The sequence below is a fragment of the Prionailurus bengalensis genome, chromosome D2, assembly GCF_016509475.1.
Source record: "Prionailurus bengalensis isolate Pbe53 chromosome D2, Fcat_Pben_1.1_paternal_pri, whole genome shotgun sequence".
NCBI lineage: Eukaryota > Metazoa > Chordata > Mammalia > Carnivora > Felidae > Prionailurus > Prionailurus bengalensis.
The window spans coordinates 38,882,574-38,898,223 of NC_057351.1; the positions used below are offsets into that span (position 1 = coordinate 38,882,574).

Here is a 15,650-nt window from a genome sequence, read left to right on the forward strand (position 1 = left end):
GGCAACCAGAGACCTGGGCTTCACCCCAGCTCTCCTCTCCTCCTGAGATTGCATTAGACTAGTGCCCCCTACCTTGAGTCTATGTCCCTGTTTGTCAAGCGGGCAGGGGACGCTGCACCTGCCTAGCACTGCAGTGCCGTGACCCAAGTGAAGGGTGGGAAGGCCCTTCCTAGGCCCACCTGTCTTCCAATTGAGACAGAGGCCTTAGTGCTGACCAGGATAGATGTATGTCCCGAGGGGTGGGGGAGGGCTCTCTTCCCTTGAGGGACCAGGAACCATAGTCCCAGGACTGTGGGGTGGGTGGGGTGTATGTCCACAGACATAGTCCCTCCTATCCCTGTGACCCCATAACCTATGTGTGGTTTCTCTTTCCCCCCAGCCTCCTAGGCCGGTTCCTGTGGCAAATTACCCCCACTCACCTGTTCCAGGGAACCCCACGCCCCCCATGACCCCCGGGAGCAGCATCCCCCCGTATCTGTCCCCCAGCCAAGACGTTAAACCACCCTTCCCGCCTGACATCAAGCCAAATATGAGCGCTCTGCCACCACCCCCAGGTGAGTGCCCCACCTCCTCCCTCTGTCTGGCCAGCCCCACCTCCTCCCTCTGTCTGGCCAGCCCCACCTCCTCCCTCTGTCTGGCCAGCCCCACCTCTTCCCTCTGTCTGGCCAGCTCCATCCAGGGCCCTGCAGTGGGCCAGGAGCCAGGGGGCTTGGAAGTTGGACTGCCTGTGGGGGCTGGGTGTGTGGCAAGGGCAGGAGGGCTTGAAAGCAGATAAGCCCCACCCAGAAGGGAAATTTGGGGTAGGGCTGTGCTGCCAACAGTCCTCATCACCTTCCTGAGCAGCTGGAGGCTGGAAGGAAAAGCGGCTCCCAGCTGCAGAGAGGGGCTGGGCGGAGAAGCCTGGCGCTTCCAGAGTGGGGAGTCGGTGGGCATAAGAGGGGAAGTAGAGCCAGGGTGAGTGGGACACGGGACTCAGGGGTGGTCAGGATAGGGTCGGGTGGACTGACAGAAGCAACAGGCTCCCTGGTGTGCACGCAGGCAAAGAGCCCAGCTTCTGTGGCCCTGTTTACACACACGCCTGTGTGGCCCCGTGAGCATGCAGTTAAGGGTGCGTGTTGCGTGGGCGAGCGAGCTCCACCCACAGCCCTGGAGCCCATGTTTCTGTGTGCCCGTGCGGCCATAGGCACGGGGCTCATCCAGCTCCTTCCCCACCCAGCCAACCACAATGACGAGCTGCGGCTCACGTTCCCCGTGCGGGACGGCGTGGTGCTGGAGCCCTTCCGCCTGGAGCACAACCTGGCTGTCAGCAACCACGTCTTTCACCTGCGGCCCACAGTCCACCAGACGCTGATGTGGAGGTGAGTGTCATGGCGGGGGGCACAGGCTCAAGCCGGGGGAAGGAAGTCCCCGGTGGTGACCTCCCTAGCCCAGGCATTGCCGTGAACAGATCATAGCAGCATCTGCCTGCCACCTTCACCCGTTCAGCATCATTGATTGGGCCCTGCTCTCTGCAAGGTTTGGGGGATGTCACAGGCCTCGGCAGGTATGGTGGCCTAAGAGCAGGGAAGCAGCTGTCACTCATCCTGGTTCTGAGAGACTGATCGGGGACGACCTCCCAGAGGAAAAGGTGGCTAGCTCAGACCCAAAGGCCAATAAGGCAGTATTCAACGCAGAGGCCCCGAGTTGGCAAGAGGAACTTGAACATGGTTTGCTGTGGCTAGAGCGGGGACACAGAGGGATGGGGCTGGCTTGGGCAGGACCAGCAAGTCCGACAGGTTGCGAGGGGCTGGCCGCCGAGCCAGGCAGCTGCTCAGACGTCCAGACACACTCGAGTACAAGGTCTGGAGGTGGCTGGCCAGGCCAGGCCCTGTGTTCTGTGCCTCCCACACATGACGTCACTACCTGGATCTTGTCAGTGGGCAATGCTTGTGCCATTGGCAGTGAGACCAGAGAAGCTGATTAGCTTGCAGGGCTTCTCACAGCAAGCGGCAGAGCTGGGACTCAGACCCAGTTCTCTTGAATGCCGGGACCCACTGGTGTCTCCACCCTCGGCCCTTCCTCCTCAGGCAGGACTCACACTTGCAACCGTTAGTTGCCCAGTGAGCACCTAAAAGGCACGAGACGGGTCTGCCCTGGGCACATATGTGTGCACGCACAGCTCACTCAATGCCTTGACCACACTGAGCCGGCTGACCTGGCTGCTGCTCCCAACTGGAGTCTGGTTTGGACATAATCAGTCCCCTAGCTGGTCTTGTCACATTACTGTCTGTCCGTTTCTTTCCTCTGTCTCCATCCTTGGGGCACAGGATAGAGGGGCTACGGGGAGCAGTCAGGAGGAGACCAGCAGAGCTGTGGGGTGTGGCTGGAGTGAACAGTGCAGGGGACTCTGGGCTGTGGCGGTGGGTTTGGACTGGGGATGTGGGCAGGGGGAGCATCCAAAGTGGGAGAGGAGAGCCCGGGGAGGCGAAGGCGGTGGTGCCAGCGGAGGACGCGTGGCCCTGAGGGACTCCGGCTGTGGCGAGGTGGCCAGGCGTCACCGAGGCCCCGGGCAGAGCCAGCTGAGCCTCACCGCACCCCCTCAGGTCCGACCTGGAGCTGCAGTTCAAGTGCTACCACCACGAGGACCGGCAGATGAACACCAACTGGCCGGCCTCGGTGCAGGTCAGCGTGAACGCCACGCCCCTCACCATCGAGCGCGGGGACAACAAGACCTCCCACAAGCCCCTGCACCTCAAGCACGTGTGCCAGCCAGGCCGCAACACCATCCAGATCACCGTCACGGCCTGCTGCTGCGTGAGTGTGCGGGTGGGGCTGGCGTGGGGGGCTGAGTCCCCCTCTGGCCTGCAGCCTTGACTGCGGGTCTCTGTCCTCATCCCCGCGGCCACGGCAGTGGTCTTGCAGAAACACGTCTTCACAGACGTTGCCCCAGGGCTGTGGAATAACTGTGTGTGTCCCCCCGATCCGTGACCTGCTCTGGATCCACATCTGAGCCACACTCCTGTCCTCCCAGAGATCCGGGCCTGGCACACAGGGCTTGCCCAGGGACCTGTGGGGAAATAGATTGCCTGCCTGTCCCGCTCTGCTGGCCTCTGTGAGGGACATAGGGGAAGGAAAATGATCCTGAGAAGTCACAGGATGGGGAATGCTGTCAGAATGAGGAACCTGTAGGGGCTTGTGGGGGTGTGCAGTCCTGGAAGGCTTCCCGGAGGAGTGAAGACAGGGGTGACCCCCTCTGGCAGGAAAGGTGGAGAACACATGATATGGAGCCGTGCCAGGCAAGGTTAGGAAGTGAGGCCCACTCCAGTCCTCATGCCTGGTGTCCCATAACTCAGGCCAGGAGGTTTTCAACATCAGAGTCAGCCTAGAGCCCAGGTAACGGTCCCCCAAGTGGTGACCGTTGCCCGGGTCCCCAGGCTCACAAGTCCCAGGACACATCCTGGGCCTCAGGAGACCCTCTTCTAGAGTGGCATCACTGTGGATCATGGGCCCTTTCCTGTGCTTGGCCTCCAGGGGCCTCTGGGCACAAGTGGGCCCGGCCGTGGGGGCCTTGGGGCCTTGGGGTGGGGACTGAGTACGCTTTTCCTCGGCAGTCCCACCTCTTCGTGCTGCAGCTGGTCCACCGGCCCTCCGTGCGCTCCGTGCTGCAAGGCCTCCTCAAGAAACGCCTCCTGCCCGCGGAGCACTGTATCACGAAAAGTGAGTGCGGGGGCGCAGGGAATGAGAACCGGGACCGGCCTTTGGCTCCATGCACACACCCCGGGGCCCGAGCGTTCCTTGGCACCAGTCCCCACCGCCCCCCCAGCTCATGTCCCTCCTTCTGAAGCCGTGGGGGTGATCAGATGAGCATGGGCTGTGAGGCCTGGCTCACATGGAAGAGCTGGCTCGCAGCACAGGATGTGAGGCAAATTAAAACCACACACCGTGGTGTAGACAGGCCAGGCAAGCTTCCTGGAGGAGGTGATCACCTAGAAGATCACTTCTAGGAACTGGACAGAGGGGATCTTCACCCAGGGGTGGATTCTGGACCGGCCTCCCCACCTCAACAGCTCATGTATAAACTAGAGACAGGGTCTTGGCTCAGAGTCCCCTCCTTTGGAGGAGGCACCCAGGTGATGACTGGGGGGCAGTATGCAGGGCGGTGCACCGCTGCCTCTCCGCTCGACTTGCTTCTCCACATCACCTCCTGAGCCCTCCGTCCCCGCCCGGCGCTTGTCCGTTCCCATCTCCACCCTTGTAGAAGTGAGCACGGGAGCACCTGAAGGGCTCTCCACTGACCCAGAAAATCAGTGGGAAGGGCCAGACCGTGTTTCTGTAAGTGCCGTAGAAAGTCCCCCGTGCTGGTGAAGGCGGGGTCTGTTCCGCAGAGACTGGGGAGCTGACGCGGCTGCTCCGGGGCCACACGCGTTCCACACGTCACACGTGGGGGCTGCCGTCCCAGAGAGCTGGGTGGCCCAGGGCACCCGGCGGGCCGAGCTCCCCTGTGACCAGGCCTGGGTGCGCTAGTTATTCCCAGGACCTCCCAGTGTCCGGGGGGCAGTGGAGAAGCAGGGTGTGTTTTAGCCACACGAGGGAGTGTGATGTGTGCAGGGTGGCCCCGTCCTCCTCAGCCACCTGTGCCTCCTGCCCCACAGTCAAGCGGAATTTCAGCAGCGTGGCTGCCTCGTCAGGCAACACGACCCTCAACGGAGAGGATGGCGTGGAGCAGACAGCCATCAAGGTGTCTCTGAAGTGTCCCATCACATTCCGGCGCATCCAGCTGCCTGCTCGAGGTCACGACTGCAAGCACGTCCAGGTGAGTGGTCCTGGCAGGTGCAGCTCGAGCGGGAGCAGGATGGCTGGCATCTGGCTGGGATGGTGAGGGGCAGGCGGGGGCGGGAGGGCGGGCAGCAGGGCCTGTTTCTGGTCCCCAGAGGACTCGGCGGCCATCAGCAGCCGGTTGTATTCACTCCCTCCGGCCTCCGGCCTCCGTCCATCCTTTGAGCGAGCATCTTCTCTGCATGCTCAGGGCTAGGTTCCCAGGGGGCCCCAGAACCGATTTGGACAGTCCCAGTCCTGACAGATGTCAGAAGCCAGCTGCAAGTCCTGCACATAAGGCCACAGCTGGCCTGGAGCCCCAGGGCAGGGACACCTCTGCCTGATCGCTGCTGTGTCCTGGGGCCTGGCCCCAAGCAGGTCTTCAGGAAGTGGCCGTGGAATGAGTGACTGTCGTGGCCTGGGTTGCTCTGATAGAGCACTGTGCAAATGTGGGCAGCCTGGATGGGTGGGATTCCCTGAGTGGGGGCTGCTCAGGAAGAAGTCCCAGAAGAGGGGGAGCGGCCATTCCTGCAGAGGCTGGGGGGCCAAGCCAGGTGAAGCCTCGGCCCCTCCCTCCACACAGCAGGTCTGGAGGGCTTCATGGTAGGGCAGGAGCTTCCCTCAGGGAGAACGTTGTGGGCACCAACACGTACTGATGAACTCGACTGGAGGTGTTCTCGGAGCCGGGGCTGGGCTGACGGGGAAGCCAGGCCGTCATGGGTCAGGGTCTGTGGAGACACGCTGTTGGGTGAGCCAGGAAGCCTTCTGAGAGGACACAGGCAAGGGGCCATCGGGCACAAGGGTGGTGTGAGAAGTGAGCCATGCAGGGACTCAACGTGGCCGGCTAGCCATATGAGCAGGGGAAAGGCCTCATGATCGCCAGCCCCCACAACCCAGCCCCCGTCTCCCCACCCCCCCGCTCCCTCCCTGCTGGGAGATCTCCACAAGGGTCCCAGAGACGATGGCACTTGCACCTACGCGTCCTCTCATCTGTCTGTCTGTCTGTCTGTCTCCCGGCCTCTGCAGTGCTTTGACCTGGAGTCGTACCTGCAGCTGAATTGTGAGAGAGGGACCTGGCGGTGTCCTGTGTGCAAGTGAGTAACACCTACCCCGGCGGGACCTTCCTCACTGGCCTCCATCTGGGCCTGCCGTCTGGGGTCTAGCCACCTCCTCCTGCCCTAGGAGCCAAACAGAGAACCCAGACACGGCAGAGGAGCTCAGCGCACAGGGGCCGCGTGCAGTCTTCTTGTGTCAAGTTGTCACAAGGCCGTGCTCTCCTGTCACTGCCTCCAGTAGTAACCCGTGGCAGAAGCAGAGTCTTTGACCTGGTGGGAAGGGGTGCGCTATGCGCTAGTCCCTACGCTCCAAGAGCAAAGGCCAAGCCCCCTTCTCTTTTTTTCTAGTAAAACGGCTCTGCTTGAGGGCCTGGAGGTGGATCAGTACATGTGGGGCATCCTGAACGCCATCCAACAGTAAGTGGGCACCCCCCCAGCTCGGGGCACATGGAGGGGGCGGGGGAATGCCCGCCTGGATTGGAGGAGGTGAGACGGGGACATTCCTGATACCCCACCCTGTCCCCAGCTGCAGACCATTCGCCAACCCAAGCTCTCACCTCTGTGACTCTACCTCAGGAACTTTTCTATCTGGGGGCGAATGAACTTTCTAGAAAGGACTAAGCTCAGCCAGAACAAGACAGTGCCCCGGACAGCCACTTCCTGGGCGGCAGGCCTTGGGGCCGGCTGTCCTGTGTCCAGCCACTTGCTTTTCCTCACCTCACCCTCCCCATCTCTCAAACAGGTGTAAAAATCCCTCACACCCCTGTCATATGGCAGAGCGTGGCAAGGATGGGGACAGGGGCCTAGGCAGGGACAGTTCAGTGTCTGCCTGGGCTAGAAGCCCTTGTATCCCAGGCCTGGTACCACGTGACCTCAGCTCTGCCCCCTTGCTCCCCACCAGCTCCGAGTTTGAAGAGGTCACCATCGACCCCACGTGCAGCTGGCGGCCAGTCCCCATCAAGTCAGACCTGCACATTAAAGATGACCCAGATGGCATCCCCTCCAAGCGGTTCAAGACCATGAGTCCCAGCCAGATGATCATGCCCAACGTCATGGAAATGATCGCAGCCCTGGGCCCTGGCCCATCCCCCTACCCACTCCCGCCTCCACCGGGGGGCGCCAACTCCAACGATTACAGCAACCAAGGTGGGTGACGTTGGATGAGATGGGAGAGAGGAGTCCCAGCAGGGGTACAGGGTCTCTGGGCTCACGTGACAGGTGCAGGGGGGATTGTGGTGTGAAGAGGTAGAGGCAACATACACCCCAAAACACAACCCATGTCACTGGACTTGGGGGTATGGTGGCCCATTCAACGCCATCCTGTCTCCTTCGCCACCTGGTTCCGTCCAGCCCTATGGGTCAACACCCTGCTGAGAAGTGGGCTCTGCCTCCTGGAGCTCCAGGGGACAGCTCCTTGCCTTCTTTGGAACCTGCTTTGCTGGGGGCACTAACAGAACACTCCCACTTGGAGTTCTTGGCCCTTCCCCCAGCCCTTCCGTGTTTCTCTGTGAGATCTGTATTGTCCCAGTCCCTGAAATGCTCCCATCCTTCCAGGCACAGAGTTCCAGGGGTCTCTGGCCACCAAATTCACCATCCCTGCCCTCTCACTCTCCCTGCTGTCCAGACCAAGCTATGCTGTACTGCCCTGGGTTCCTAGAAAGTACCCAGCCCCCTTAAACACTGGCAATGGCAGCTCCCTGCAGGATCCAGGCTCCTGGATGATTAGAGGCCCGGAGAGGTTAACCCACATAGCAGGATCCCACAGCCTTCCAGTATGCTGGTCCTCTGATCCTTCTCCATGGCCATGTTGGGGAAGGAGCAAGGGCCAGGGAAGCCAGACAGCTGGCTTCTAATGGTGTCACCTCGAGGCTGGTGCAGCTCTCTTTGTGGACTTGAAATTGTGATCTCCCACTCTGGGCTGCGGTCTTCCCACTGAAGGGGTGCAGCCACGTGGGGGGCAGTGAGGAAACAGGTCTTGGGGTCTAGCGCAGCAGATCCTGAGGAAGGCTCAGACTGGGGCATCATCTTCCCCTGCCCTCAAGAGCCTGGCCTACCTCTTGCTCACACTCTGTTCCTGCTCGTAACTGTAAAACAGCTCAGGTCCTGGGGTGCTGAGGCCCACCAGAGGAGGCTGTATTGCTGCTCCGTCTAAGGCCACAGGAGCCAGGACAGGAGTCACATCTTAACTTACATACTCCGTGTCCCCCCACTCCCCCCGCCCCGTGGCTGCCTTCCCTCTGGGTGACACTGCCCCGGTGCCATCTTGTTTTCTCCCCAGGCAACAACTACCAGGGCCATGGCAACTTTGACTTCCCCCACGGAAACCCTGGCGGGACGTCCATGAACGACTTCATGCACGGGCCGCCCCAGCTCTCCCACCCCCCGGACATGCCCAACAACATGGCCGCCCTCGAGAAACCCCTCAGTCACCCCATGCAGGAAACTGTGAGTACCTCTTCATCGTCCTGACCTCCCTACCTCCCCCTTCACCCCCGTCCTCCGCGTGGGGCGGCTGGGAGCAGAGGGCTCCCCCAAGGACCTTTCTGATGTTTGCCTAGCTCCCTCCCAGGCAAAGGGGAAGACTGCCATTTGGGTCTGGGGGCTCAGAAGGAAGTGAGAGGCCTGACCGAGGCTGAGTCGGTGTCCTTGGACTTGGCCAAGGACGTTGGTTTCACCTAGGACGTTGGATTCTCAGATGGGGGAAGCTGCAGGCTCCTGTCTGCACACACACTGCACGTACACACGCCCACCTCCCACACATGCCCACCACACCCCCACACACACCACTGCCACCAGCCTCTCTCCCTGACACGCACACTCAGATGCTGACCTATGGTAGCCCCAGCTGTCTGGAATTTTGTCTCACGCCTAGGCACCTGCTCCCCAGGGGTCTGAGTCTTCTGCATATCGCCACCGCCTGCTCAGCCTCAGAATATTCACGCCCCGTCCTGTGTCACCTGTTAACACACCCAACAGTGGTAAGAGGCCTGGCCACCCCAGGTCCTCTTCCAGTGAGTACTGCGTGGCTCTGTTTGACTTAGAACACATTTCCTGAGCCTTTGCTCCGGGCCAGGTTTTGTACCTGGTGTGAGCAAGACAGACACAGGCCTTGTGCCCACGGAGCGAAGGTTCTGGCAGCGCTCGGATGGAGACAGCACGGTTGGGGTGTTTGGGGAAACCGGGGCCTGAGGGCTGAAGTCAGGCCTCAGTCGTTCTGTCTGTCCCTGGTCTCTCCCCTCAGGAGGAGGGGCAGTCGTAGAGGGCCCGGCAGTGGGGTTGGGCGGGCCTGCACCGGAAAGCCAGGCTGCAGGCCCCCCATCTTCCCCCATGTGGCCTGGGAGGAAGGGCCTTGGGATCGCACTGTGATCCACACGGGGTTGGCTCTGCCAGAAGCTGTCCCGTCCCGAGCCACCCGATTCTCAGCAAGAGTGGCTGTTAACCGGAAGGCTTCTGGGAGAGGGACACTGCAGCATCTATCCTATGGAACTCCAGAATGCCAAGTCAGACATAGCTGCTGTCACGGGACTTCAGCCACATTTTCGCAAGTTCCTTTCTGCTCGTGGAGCTTCTGACTTCTGGGGGCCTCTCTCCCAGCTCCCCCCGTTTCCTCAGCAGTCCATGCCCAGGAGTCACCCAGATCACACCCCACACACGCTCACCTGTCACACACAGAGGTCCCAGCACTGGACAATGGCAGCAGGATGTCGCTTACTTTCTGAGCCCTGCCACCTGGGGTCTTTTCAGAGGGCCCTAAGCCTGTGAGTTGACCACAGCCTGCCCCCCCACCACCACCCCCGCCGCCCAGGGGTGCTCCCTAGATATGCACCGTCCTTCCCTATTTCTGGGCTTTCGCTAGACGGCGACCCAGAAGTACAGCTGCGAAGAGGGATAGTACAGTCACGGATAAACTGCCCCGCGCCAGGGCAGCCTGGCCCTGGCTGAGCACCAGCTGGATGCCCACGTGCGCGGACACTGGCAGAGAGGCTCCCGTCAGGTGCTGGGTCACTGAAGGACTCTTCCTTGCAGGAGAGGTGACAGGTGTATCAGCAGGTCTCAGAGCATCCCTCTGGGCCTGAGGGGGACAGCCGTTGTCAGCAGATCTAGAGACTGTCTGCCTGGGCTGGGCTGGGCTGCTCCAGGAGTGTGGAGCCACTCCCTGCCCCCCAGAATGGGCACTGTGGGGCACCCACGGTCATGGGTGGGAGTCACAAGCTGGCCTCTTACTGACAGTCATGGTGGCCATCCTTCCAGCCTCTCCTGGTCCTTCCCGCCTCGTGTGCATCCCCCCCCCCCCACACCGTCCCACAGTCGTACAGTCGGTCCCGGGATGGAAGGGGCCCTGTGCTGCCTGGGGCTGGCTGGACTGAGCAGAGGCTCCCAGCAAGGCCTGGGAGCAGCTTTAGGAGAAACAGGAAGAGGTACTAGGGTCTGGAGATCAGGCTGCTGTTTCGAAACCCACGAAGGAAAAACGAAATGTGTGCATGGCCTGGAAGATGGGGTGGGTAGGAAGGTATAAAAAGACCAAGGAGACATTTGCTCACCGGCAGCCTGGCGGGTCAGGCTCCCCTTGGCTAGCATCGTGTGAGTGCGGTTGGAGGACCTGTCGGGGCACTGGCCATGGGCTGAGAGTGTGGACTTGTGCTCCAAGATCTGAGCTCTGAAGGGAGGCTGCTTGGGATAGCACCCAGACCAGCAGGGAAGTTTCGATGTCATACACCATAAGGCCCCCTGCCCGGCCACAGCCCTGGTGTTTCAGTCCACGTGCACACAGGAGAGCACGGGCCTCTAGTGGATCTGTTAGAGAAGCACTTCCTGCCTCACCGGGGCACCCCCTCTGTGAGCCCTAGCGCCCAGCGAGGCACAGAGGTGCCTGCCTTCCTCGGCACCCGGGGACGCGGCCTACCGCTGCCTAGGTGGGTGGCCAACAGGAAGGGTCCGGCAATGCGGAGAAGCCCTGCTCTGCCCCTTTGACTCGGGGCTCAATTCTGCCCTACCCTGGGCAGCGGGCAGGGCTGGTCCCAAGGGGCCAGCCGCTGCCACCTCGGGCCCTTGGAAGGTGCCTCTGTGTCCAGCATCGCCCCCCCTCCCCCCCGGCCAGGGCCCGTTGTGGGACGCAGACCCCTTCCTGAGCTGCACGCCTGCCCATGCTGTCTGTCCGTGTCTGCTCTCCGCTGCCCCTGGCCCTCGGGGGGCAGCGGGCAGGGGTGGGGGGAAGGGGTGTGCCGTACCACGCTGCCAGCGTCACCCTCCCCGCCTCCCCACTCCTTGGAAACATGCCCATTTGCTTCTCCATTCTGCCCTTCCTGTTCATTGTGGTGATGGTGTCCGGGCTACAGAGGCAGAGGGGCTTGCGGGGGGCCTGGACCATGCTCTCCGTGTCTGCTTGTCCCAGAGCTCCGGGCCACCTCCCTCCCGGCCCCCACCTGGCCTCACAGGCCCTGGCCCCGCCTCCCTCTCCACAGCCTCCCTGACTGGCGGCCTCGGGGGAGGACTTTTTTTGTTTGTTTCTCTGCAAAACGACAACAACAACAAAGAGCATTGAGCTTTGTAAGGGGGTGGCTTTGTTTTGGGGGTTTGTTATTTTCCTGGTCTTGTTTGGTTTTCATTTCTCCAGGCATCTCGTTGCTGTACCTCGTCACCTCACATTTCTTTTCTCCTGCTCTCTCCTCCTCCACAGATGCCACACGCTGGCAGTTCTGACCAGCCCCATCCCTCCATACAACAAGGTTTGCACGTCCCACACCCCAGCAGCCAGTCAGGGCCTCCATTACATCACAGTGGGGCTCCTCCTCCTCCTTCCCAGCCTCCCCGGCAACCGCCACAGGCCGCTCCCAGCAACCATCCACACAGCGACCTGACCTTTAACCCCTCCTCAGCCTTAGAGGGTCAGGCCGGAGCACAGGGAGCATCCGACATGCCGGAGCCTTCGCTGGATGTAAGTTGGGGTCACCACCGGCCTGGGGCTAGGCCTGGCGCTGGGACCTGCCCGAGAGCAGGGGTGGGTGTCGAGGGCTCAAGGCCCAGGGTGGAGGAGGTGCAGCTATGAGGGGGTGGGTGGGTGGTGGGTGGGCCTAGCCAGCCTGCCTCCCCTGGCTCCAGAACCAGGAAACCCCACAGTGGGGAAGCCTCACCAAGGGTCCCAGCATCCCTCCCCCGCCCCCTTCCCCACCTTGCCGGCACCTGCCCTTCGGTCCCCTCGGCCACAGTCCTGCAGCCCCTCCCTGCCCCACCCCACCTTCCCCCACAGGCCCTCACAGAGTCCCTCTGGGCCAGGGTCCAGGAGGAAGCACAGGAAGGCCCCCTGCCCTTCTTCCTTCCCACCCCCTCCCCGCCCCCACCCCCACATCAAGCTTGCCATCTCAGTGTTCGCCACACTCTCTGGCCTGAGGCAGGGGAAGGGCTGGAGTGACAGGGTCCCTCTGTCTGTCTCGCTGGTATGTGTCTGTGTCCAGTTTCCTGTCCGTGTGTTGTCCACGCCCTGTGTTGCCGCTTTGCTCCATCGCTCACTCAGAGAGGCCCCGGTGAGGGGTGACAGTAGGACCAGCCTCGGGTCGTGCCAGGACTACTGGGGCAGAAGTGGGTGGCTGAGATTCAGGGGTCTCCCACCTTGAGGCCCGACCGGTCTGGAAAGCGGGGTGGGAGGAGCCCTCGAGTGATGGGGGCCGGGTAGCCGGCTAGGGTGGGCCGGGAAGGGACAGGTGGCACTTGCCCCTCCCATCCCACGCCCCCTAGGCTCTAGATTCCCAGAGAGGAGGCCTGCTCTGCCCTCTCCACGCCTCAGCCCCGCTGTGGTCGCCCTCGGCCCCGGCAGGCAGCGGCAGTCTTTATGGTGAATGGGGTTTCCCCGGCTGTGCGGCCATCTAGGGTTCTCCCCCAGCTCTCCTCCCCAGACCCGTCCAGTGAGGGTGCTCTTAGGTTCGTGAGGTTCCCCGGTGTGACAAAAGGAGTCCGAGGACCTCACAGTAGAGGGTAGGGAGAGTCTGCAGCCACAGCCCAGGGGCCGCAGGGAAGGATGGTTCCGTGCCGCCCTCTGGTCATAGGCTCACCAGGGAGCAGTGAGCTCCTGGGGGGAGGTCCAGGGTGCCGAGAGCTACAGGGACCACCGGCCTTACGTGCAAAGTCATGTGGTTTCTACTGGGAGGCCTCCGTGACCCAGGCTTCCTCTTGGCAGGGTCTTGGGGCCAGAGGAAGCCCGGAATCAAGAGAAAGCCCCCTGACCTGCCTCGAGCCTTCCCGGCTGGCGGGCCGAGGGCCTGTCTCCCCCACTCTGGAAATAAGCGCGGGTGTGCCCCAGGCTAGCCCAGTGGCCTGGGCGCGTTTGAGGCCAGCCAGCACGGTTAGTGTCCCCTGTCCCGCCAGGACCCCGGGAGGCAGGTAGAGAAGCACGCACCCCGGCAGTCCTTGGGGGCACCCCTGCCGTCCTCACCCTGGGCCAGCCCAGCCCCTCAGCTGACACCTCATCTGGGCTTCTGTACTTCTTTTCCAGCTCCTTCCAGAACTCACAAATCCCGATGAGCTCCTCTCGTACCTGGATCCCCCCGACCTGCCGAGCAATAGTAACGATGACCTCCTGTCTCTCTTTGAGAACAACTGAAGCCCACCCCTCCACTGGGGCCATCCCCCCCCACTCTGCCTCCTTCCCCGTCTGTCCCACACACACTTTACCACTGGGAGCCCATGCCCTCAGACCGCCCCTGCTGCGGCCTTCTCAGAGCGGAGGGGCGGGAGGGTGCACTGTGAAGGCTGTGTGGGTCTGGTGCCCGTGCCCAGAGCAGGCCCTGAAGATGAGCCTCGAGGTGGGGAACCGGCCCGGCGAGAGGGCACACGCTGACAAAGCCTTCCTGGTCCCTCTGTGTGTGCTGATTCCAAACGACCCTCCAGTGCCCCCCGAGGTTCTTCCGGTTTCTAAACTGTAACCCTGCCTCCCTGCTTCCTGGCCCAGAGCCTCCTTCAAGTGACTGAGCCTGAGAGAAGGCGCCCCGAGACCCAGGCAGGCCCCGAGCCTTGGAGGAGCAGTGACGGTTGGCGGCAGTGAGAATGGCCCACCCACCACCACCACCACCACCACCACCACCAACCACAGAAAAGCACAAACCTCTGGGAAAGAGAACTCTCTCAGGGGCCAAGGTCGTCGCTTTGACCCCTGACCTCTAAGCCAAGATACCCTGTAAACACTCTCTCTCAGAAAGCAGAGAAAAAAAGGACAAGATTCTGTGTTCGAGAGAGGGTGTGCCATTCCTGCTTGGGGACCGGTGGGAAAGGGGGTCAGGGCCTCCTCAGAGCCAGGACAGTGCAGCTGGCCCCATGACCTCTGGACTCAGTCCGGGGCCCGGCCTCGGGGAGCAGAGGGAGAGAGTCCCCAGCCAAAATTACTGTGCCCTTAGTTGGGGGGCAGGGGGATGCCGCCAGCCGGAGTCCGATAGGAACGGCAACTTACAACTTTGCTCCGAGCCACTCCCTGTTTTTCAATGACCGATTAATTAAGCTACGGAGTCATCTGAGAAAGGGGACGGTAGACTTGGACGGCAAGCAACCCATTTCTCTCCACGCGTCCTGTTTCCTCCCTCCTGCCCCCACCCACGTCTCCCAGACTGTGACGGGGGACACCTGCTTCCCTCTGTCCCACTTCTGCTGTGTCCGCCCCGACAGCCGGGTGGGCCGGTGGAGGGGCGGGGGAGGCTCAGGCGCCTGTGCGGGCATGGCGCAGGCACCTCTCCGGCCCCCCCGTCCCGGCTGTCCCTGTGCTCAAGGCTGCCCCAGCTGCACCCCAGTCCGTCACCACACGTGCCGGGATGTGCCCGCCAGCGTCACGTGGTGTCTCTGTGCCGCACTTGGCTGCCGGCCTCTCCTTCCCTCTGTGTCCCCCTGCCCTGCAAAGCTGCCCACACTCCTGCTCGCCGGAGCAGAAGCAGCCTCTGGTCTTTCCCTCCACTGCCTCGCTCCATCCGGCTTACTGCTCTCGGAGTCTCCCGGGTAGCTTGTGGGGCGTCCGTTTCGTCTGGGGGTCCTCTGTCCCCCTAAGCCGCATGGCCTGTGATGCTGCTGGGCCGTCACTTGGGTCACGTCTGTGAATTCGTTGCGCCCCTCCCTGCTGCTGCCTGGGGTCTCCTGCTTCCCGTCCACTGTCCGTGTTCTCGAGCTCCGTCTCCCCCCGTGGCGGGTGGTCCCCAGCACTCCTCTGGATTTGACCGGAACGGTGGCCCCAGCTGTTGATTTCCAGTCACTGTACCAGACAGCCGGCACAAGGTTTTCTGTAGGAAAGCTGCCATTGTCCCCGCCCCCTTTTCCTTTGTCCCGTTGTCGAGGTTTTTTCAAACAGCGTGGTGTTCAGTATGCAAATCAATTATTTTGAGAATTGCTTTTGTAAATATCTTTGTGAATATTTTAGTATTGTCTTTGATAATATTCAACATTTTCATGACCTGGTTATAGCCTTTGCTGGTGTTTTTAAAAGACCTTGACTCAACAACAAGACCGAGTCCTTTTTTTTAAAAAACGACAAACAAAAACAAAAAAGCAACCAGGGCTATTTGTACAGATGAAGGGACAAAGTACGTGGGTGGCTGTGCCGTGAGTTCGAGCAGGCCGCCCACTGTTCAGAGCCATCCCCAGTCAGCTGGTGGGGACGAGACGATGCCAGGTAGCACGCGGCCGTCCTTGCCCAGTGGCCGATAGCCCTGGCAGGTGGCCACGCTCCTGTGTTCGGCCATCTGGGAATGTTCTGCCCCAGACAGACTTACAAATGCCTTCCTTAGAAGTTCCTGCTTCCTGCTGTGGCTACTTTTTTCCCAGAAAGGCCTG

At 61.7% G+C, this 15,650-nt stretch overlaps 1 protein-coding gene across 10 annotated transcripts in view; it reads left to right on the forward strand.

Annotated features, from left to right (window-relative positions):
* The window catches only part of ZMIZ1 (zinc finger MIZ-type containing 1), a 230,427-nt gene extending 215,106 nt beyond the window's left edge, over positions 1-15,321 (forward strand). For 7 of the 10 annotated variants that reach the window (XM_043596687.1, XM_043596690.1, XM_043596688.1 and 4 more), the window contains 11 exons: positions 380-554; positions 1,217-1,358; positions 2,583-2,793; positions 3,591-3,696; positions 4,632-4,792; positions 5,821-5,888; positions 6,198-6,266; positions 6,751-6,995; positions 8,128-8,294; positions 11,527-11,784; positions 13,336-15,321. In XM_043596687.1, coding sequence (XP_043452622.1) covers positions 380-554; positions 1,217-1,358; positions 2,583-2,793; positions 3,591-3,696; positions 4,632-4,792; positions 5,821-5,888; positions 6,198-6,266; positions 6,751-6,995; positions 8,128-8,294; positions 11,527-11,784; positions 13,336-13,443 — 1,710 coding nt within the window. In that variant the 3' untranslated portion in view covers positions 13,444-15,321. The remainder of the gene's footprint in view (positions 1-379; positions 555-1,216; positions 1,359-2,582; positions 2,794-3,590; positions 3,697-4,631; positions 4,793-5,820; positions 5,889-6,197; positions 6,267-6,750; positions 6,996-8,127; positions 8,295-11,526; positions 11,785-13,335) is intronic. The other 3 variants (XM_043596695.1, XM_043596696.1, XM_043596697.1) reach the window with 1 other exon arrangement.
* The last annotated feature ends 329 nt before the right edge of the window (positions 15,322-15,650 follow it).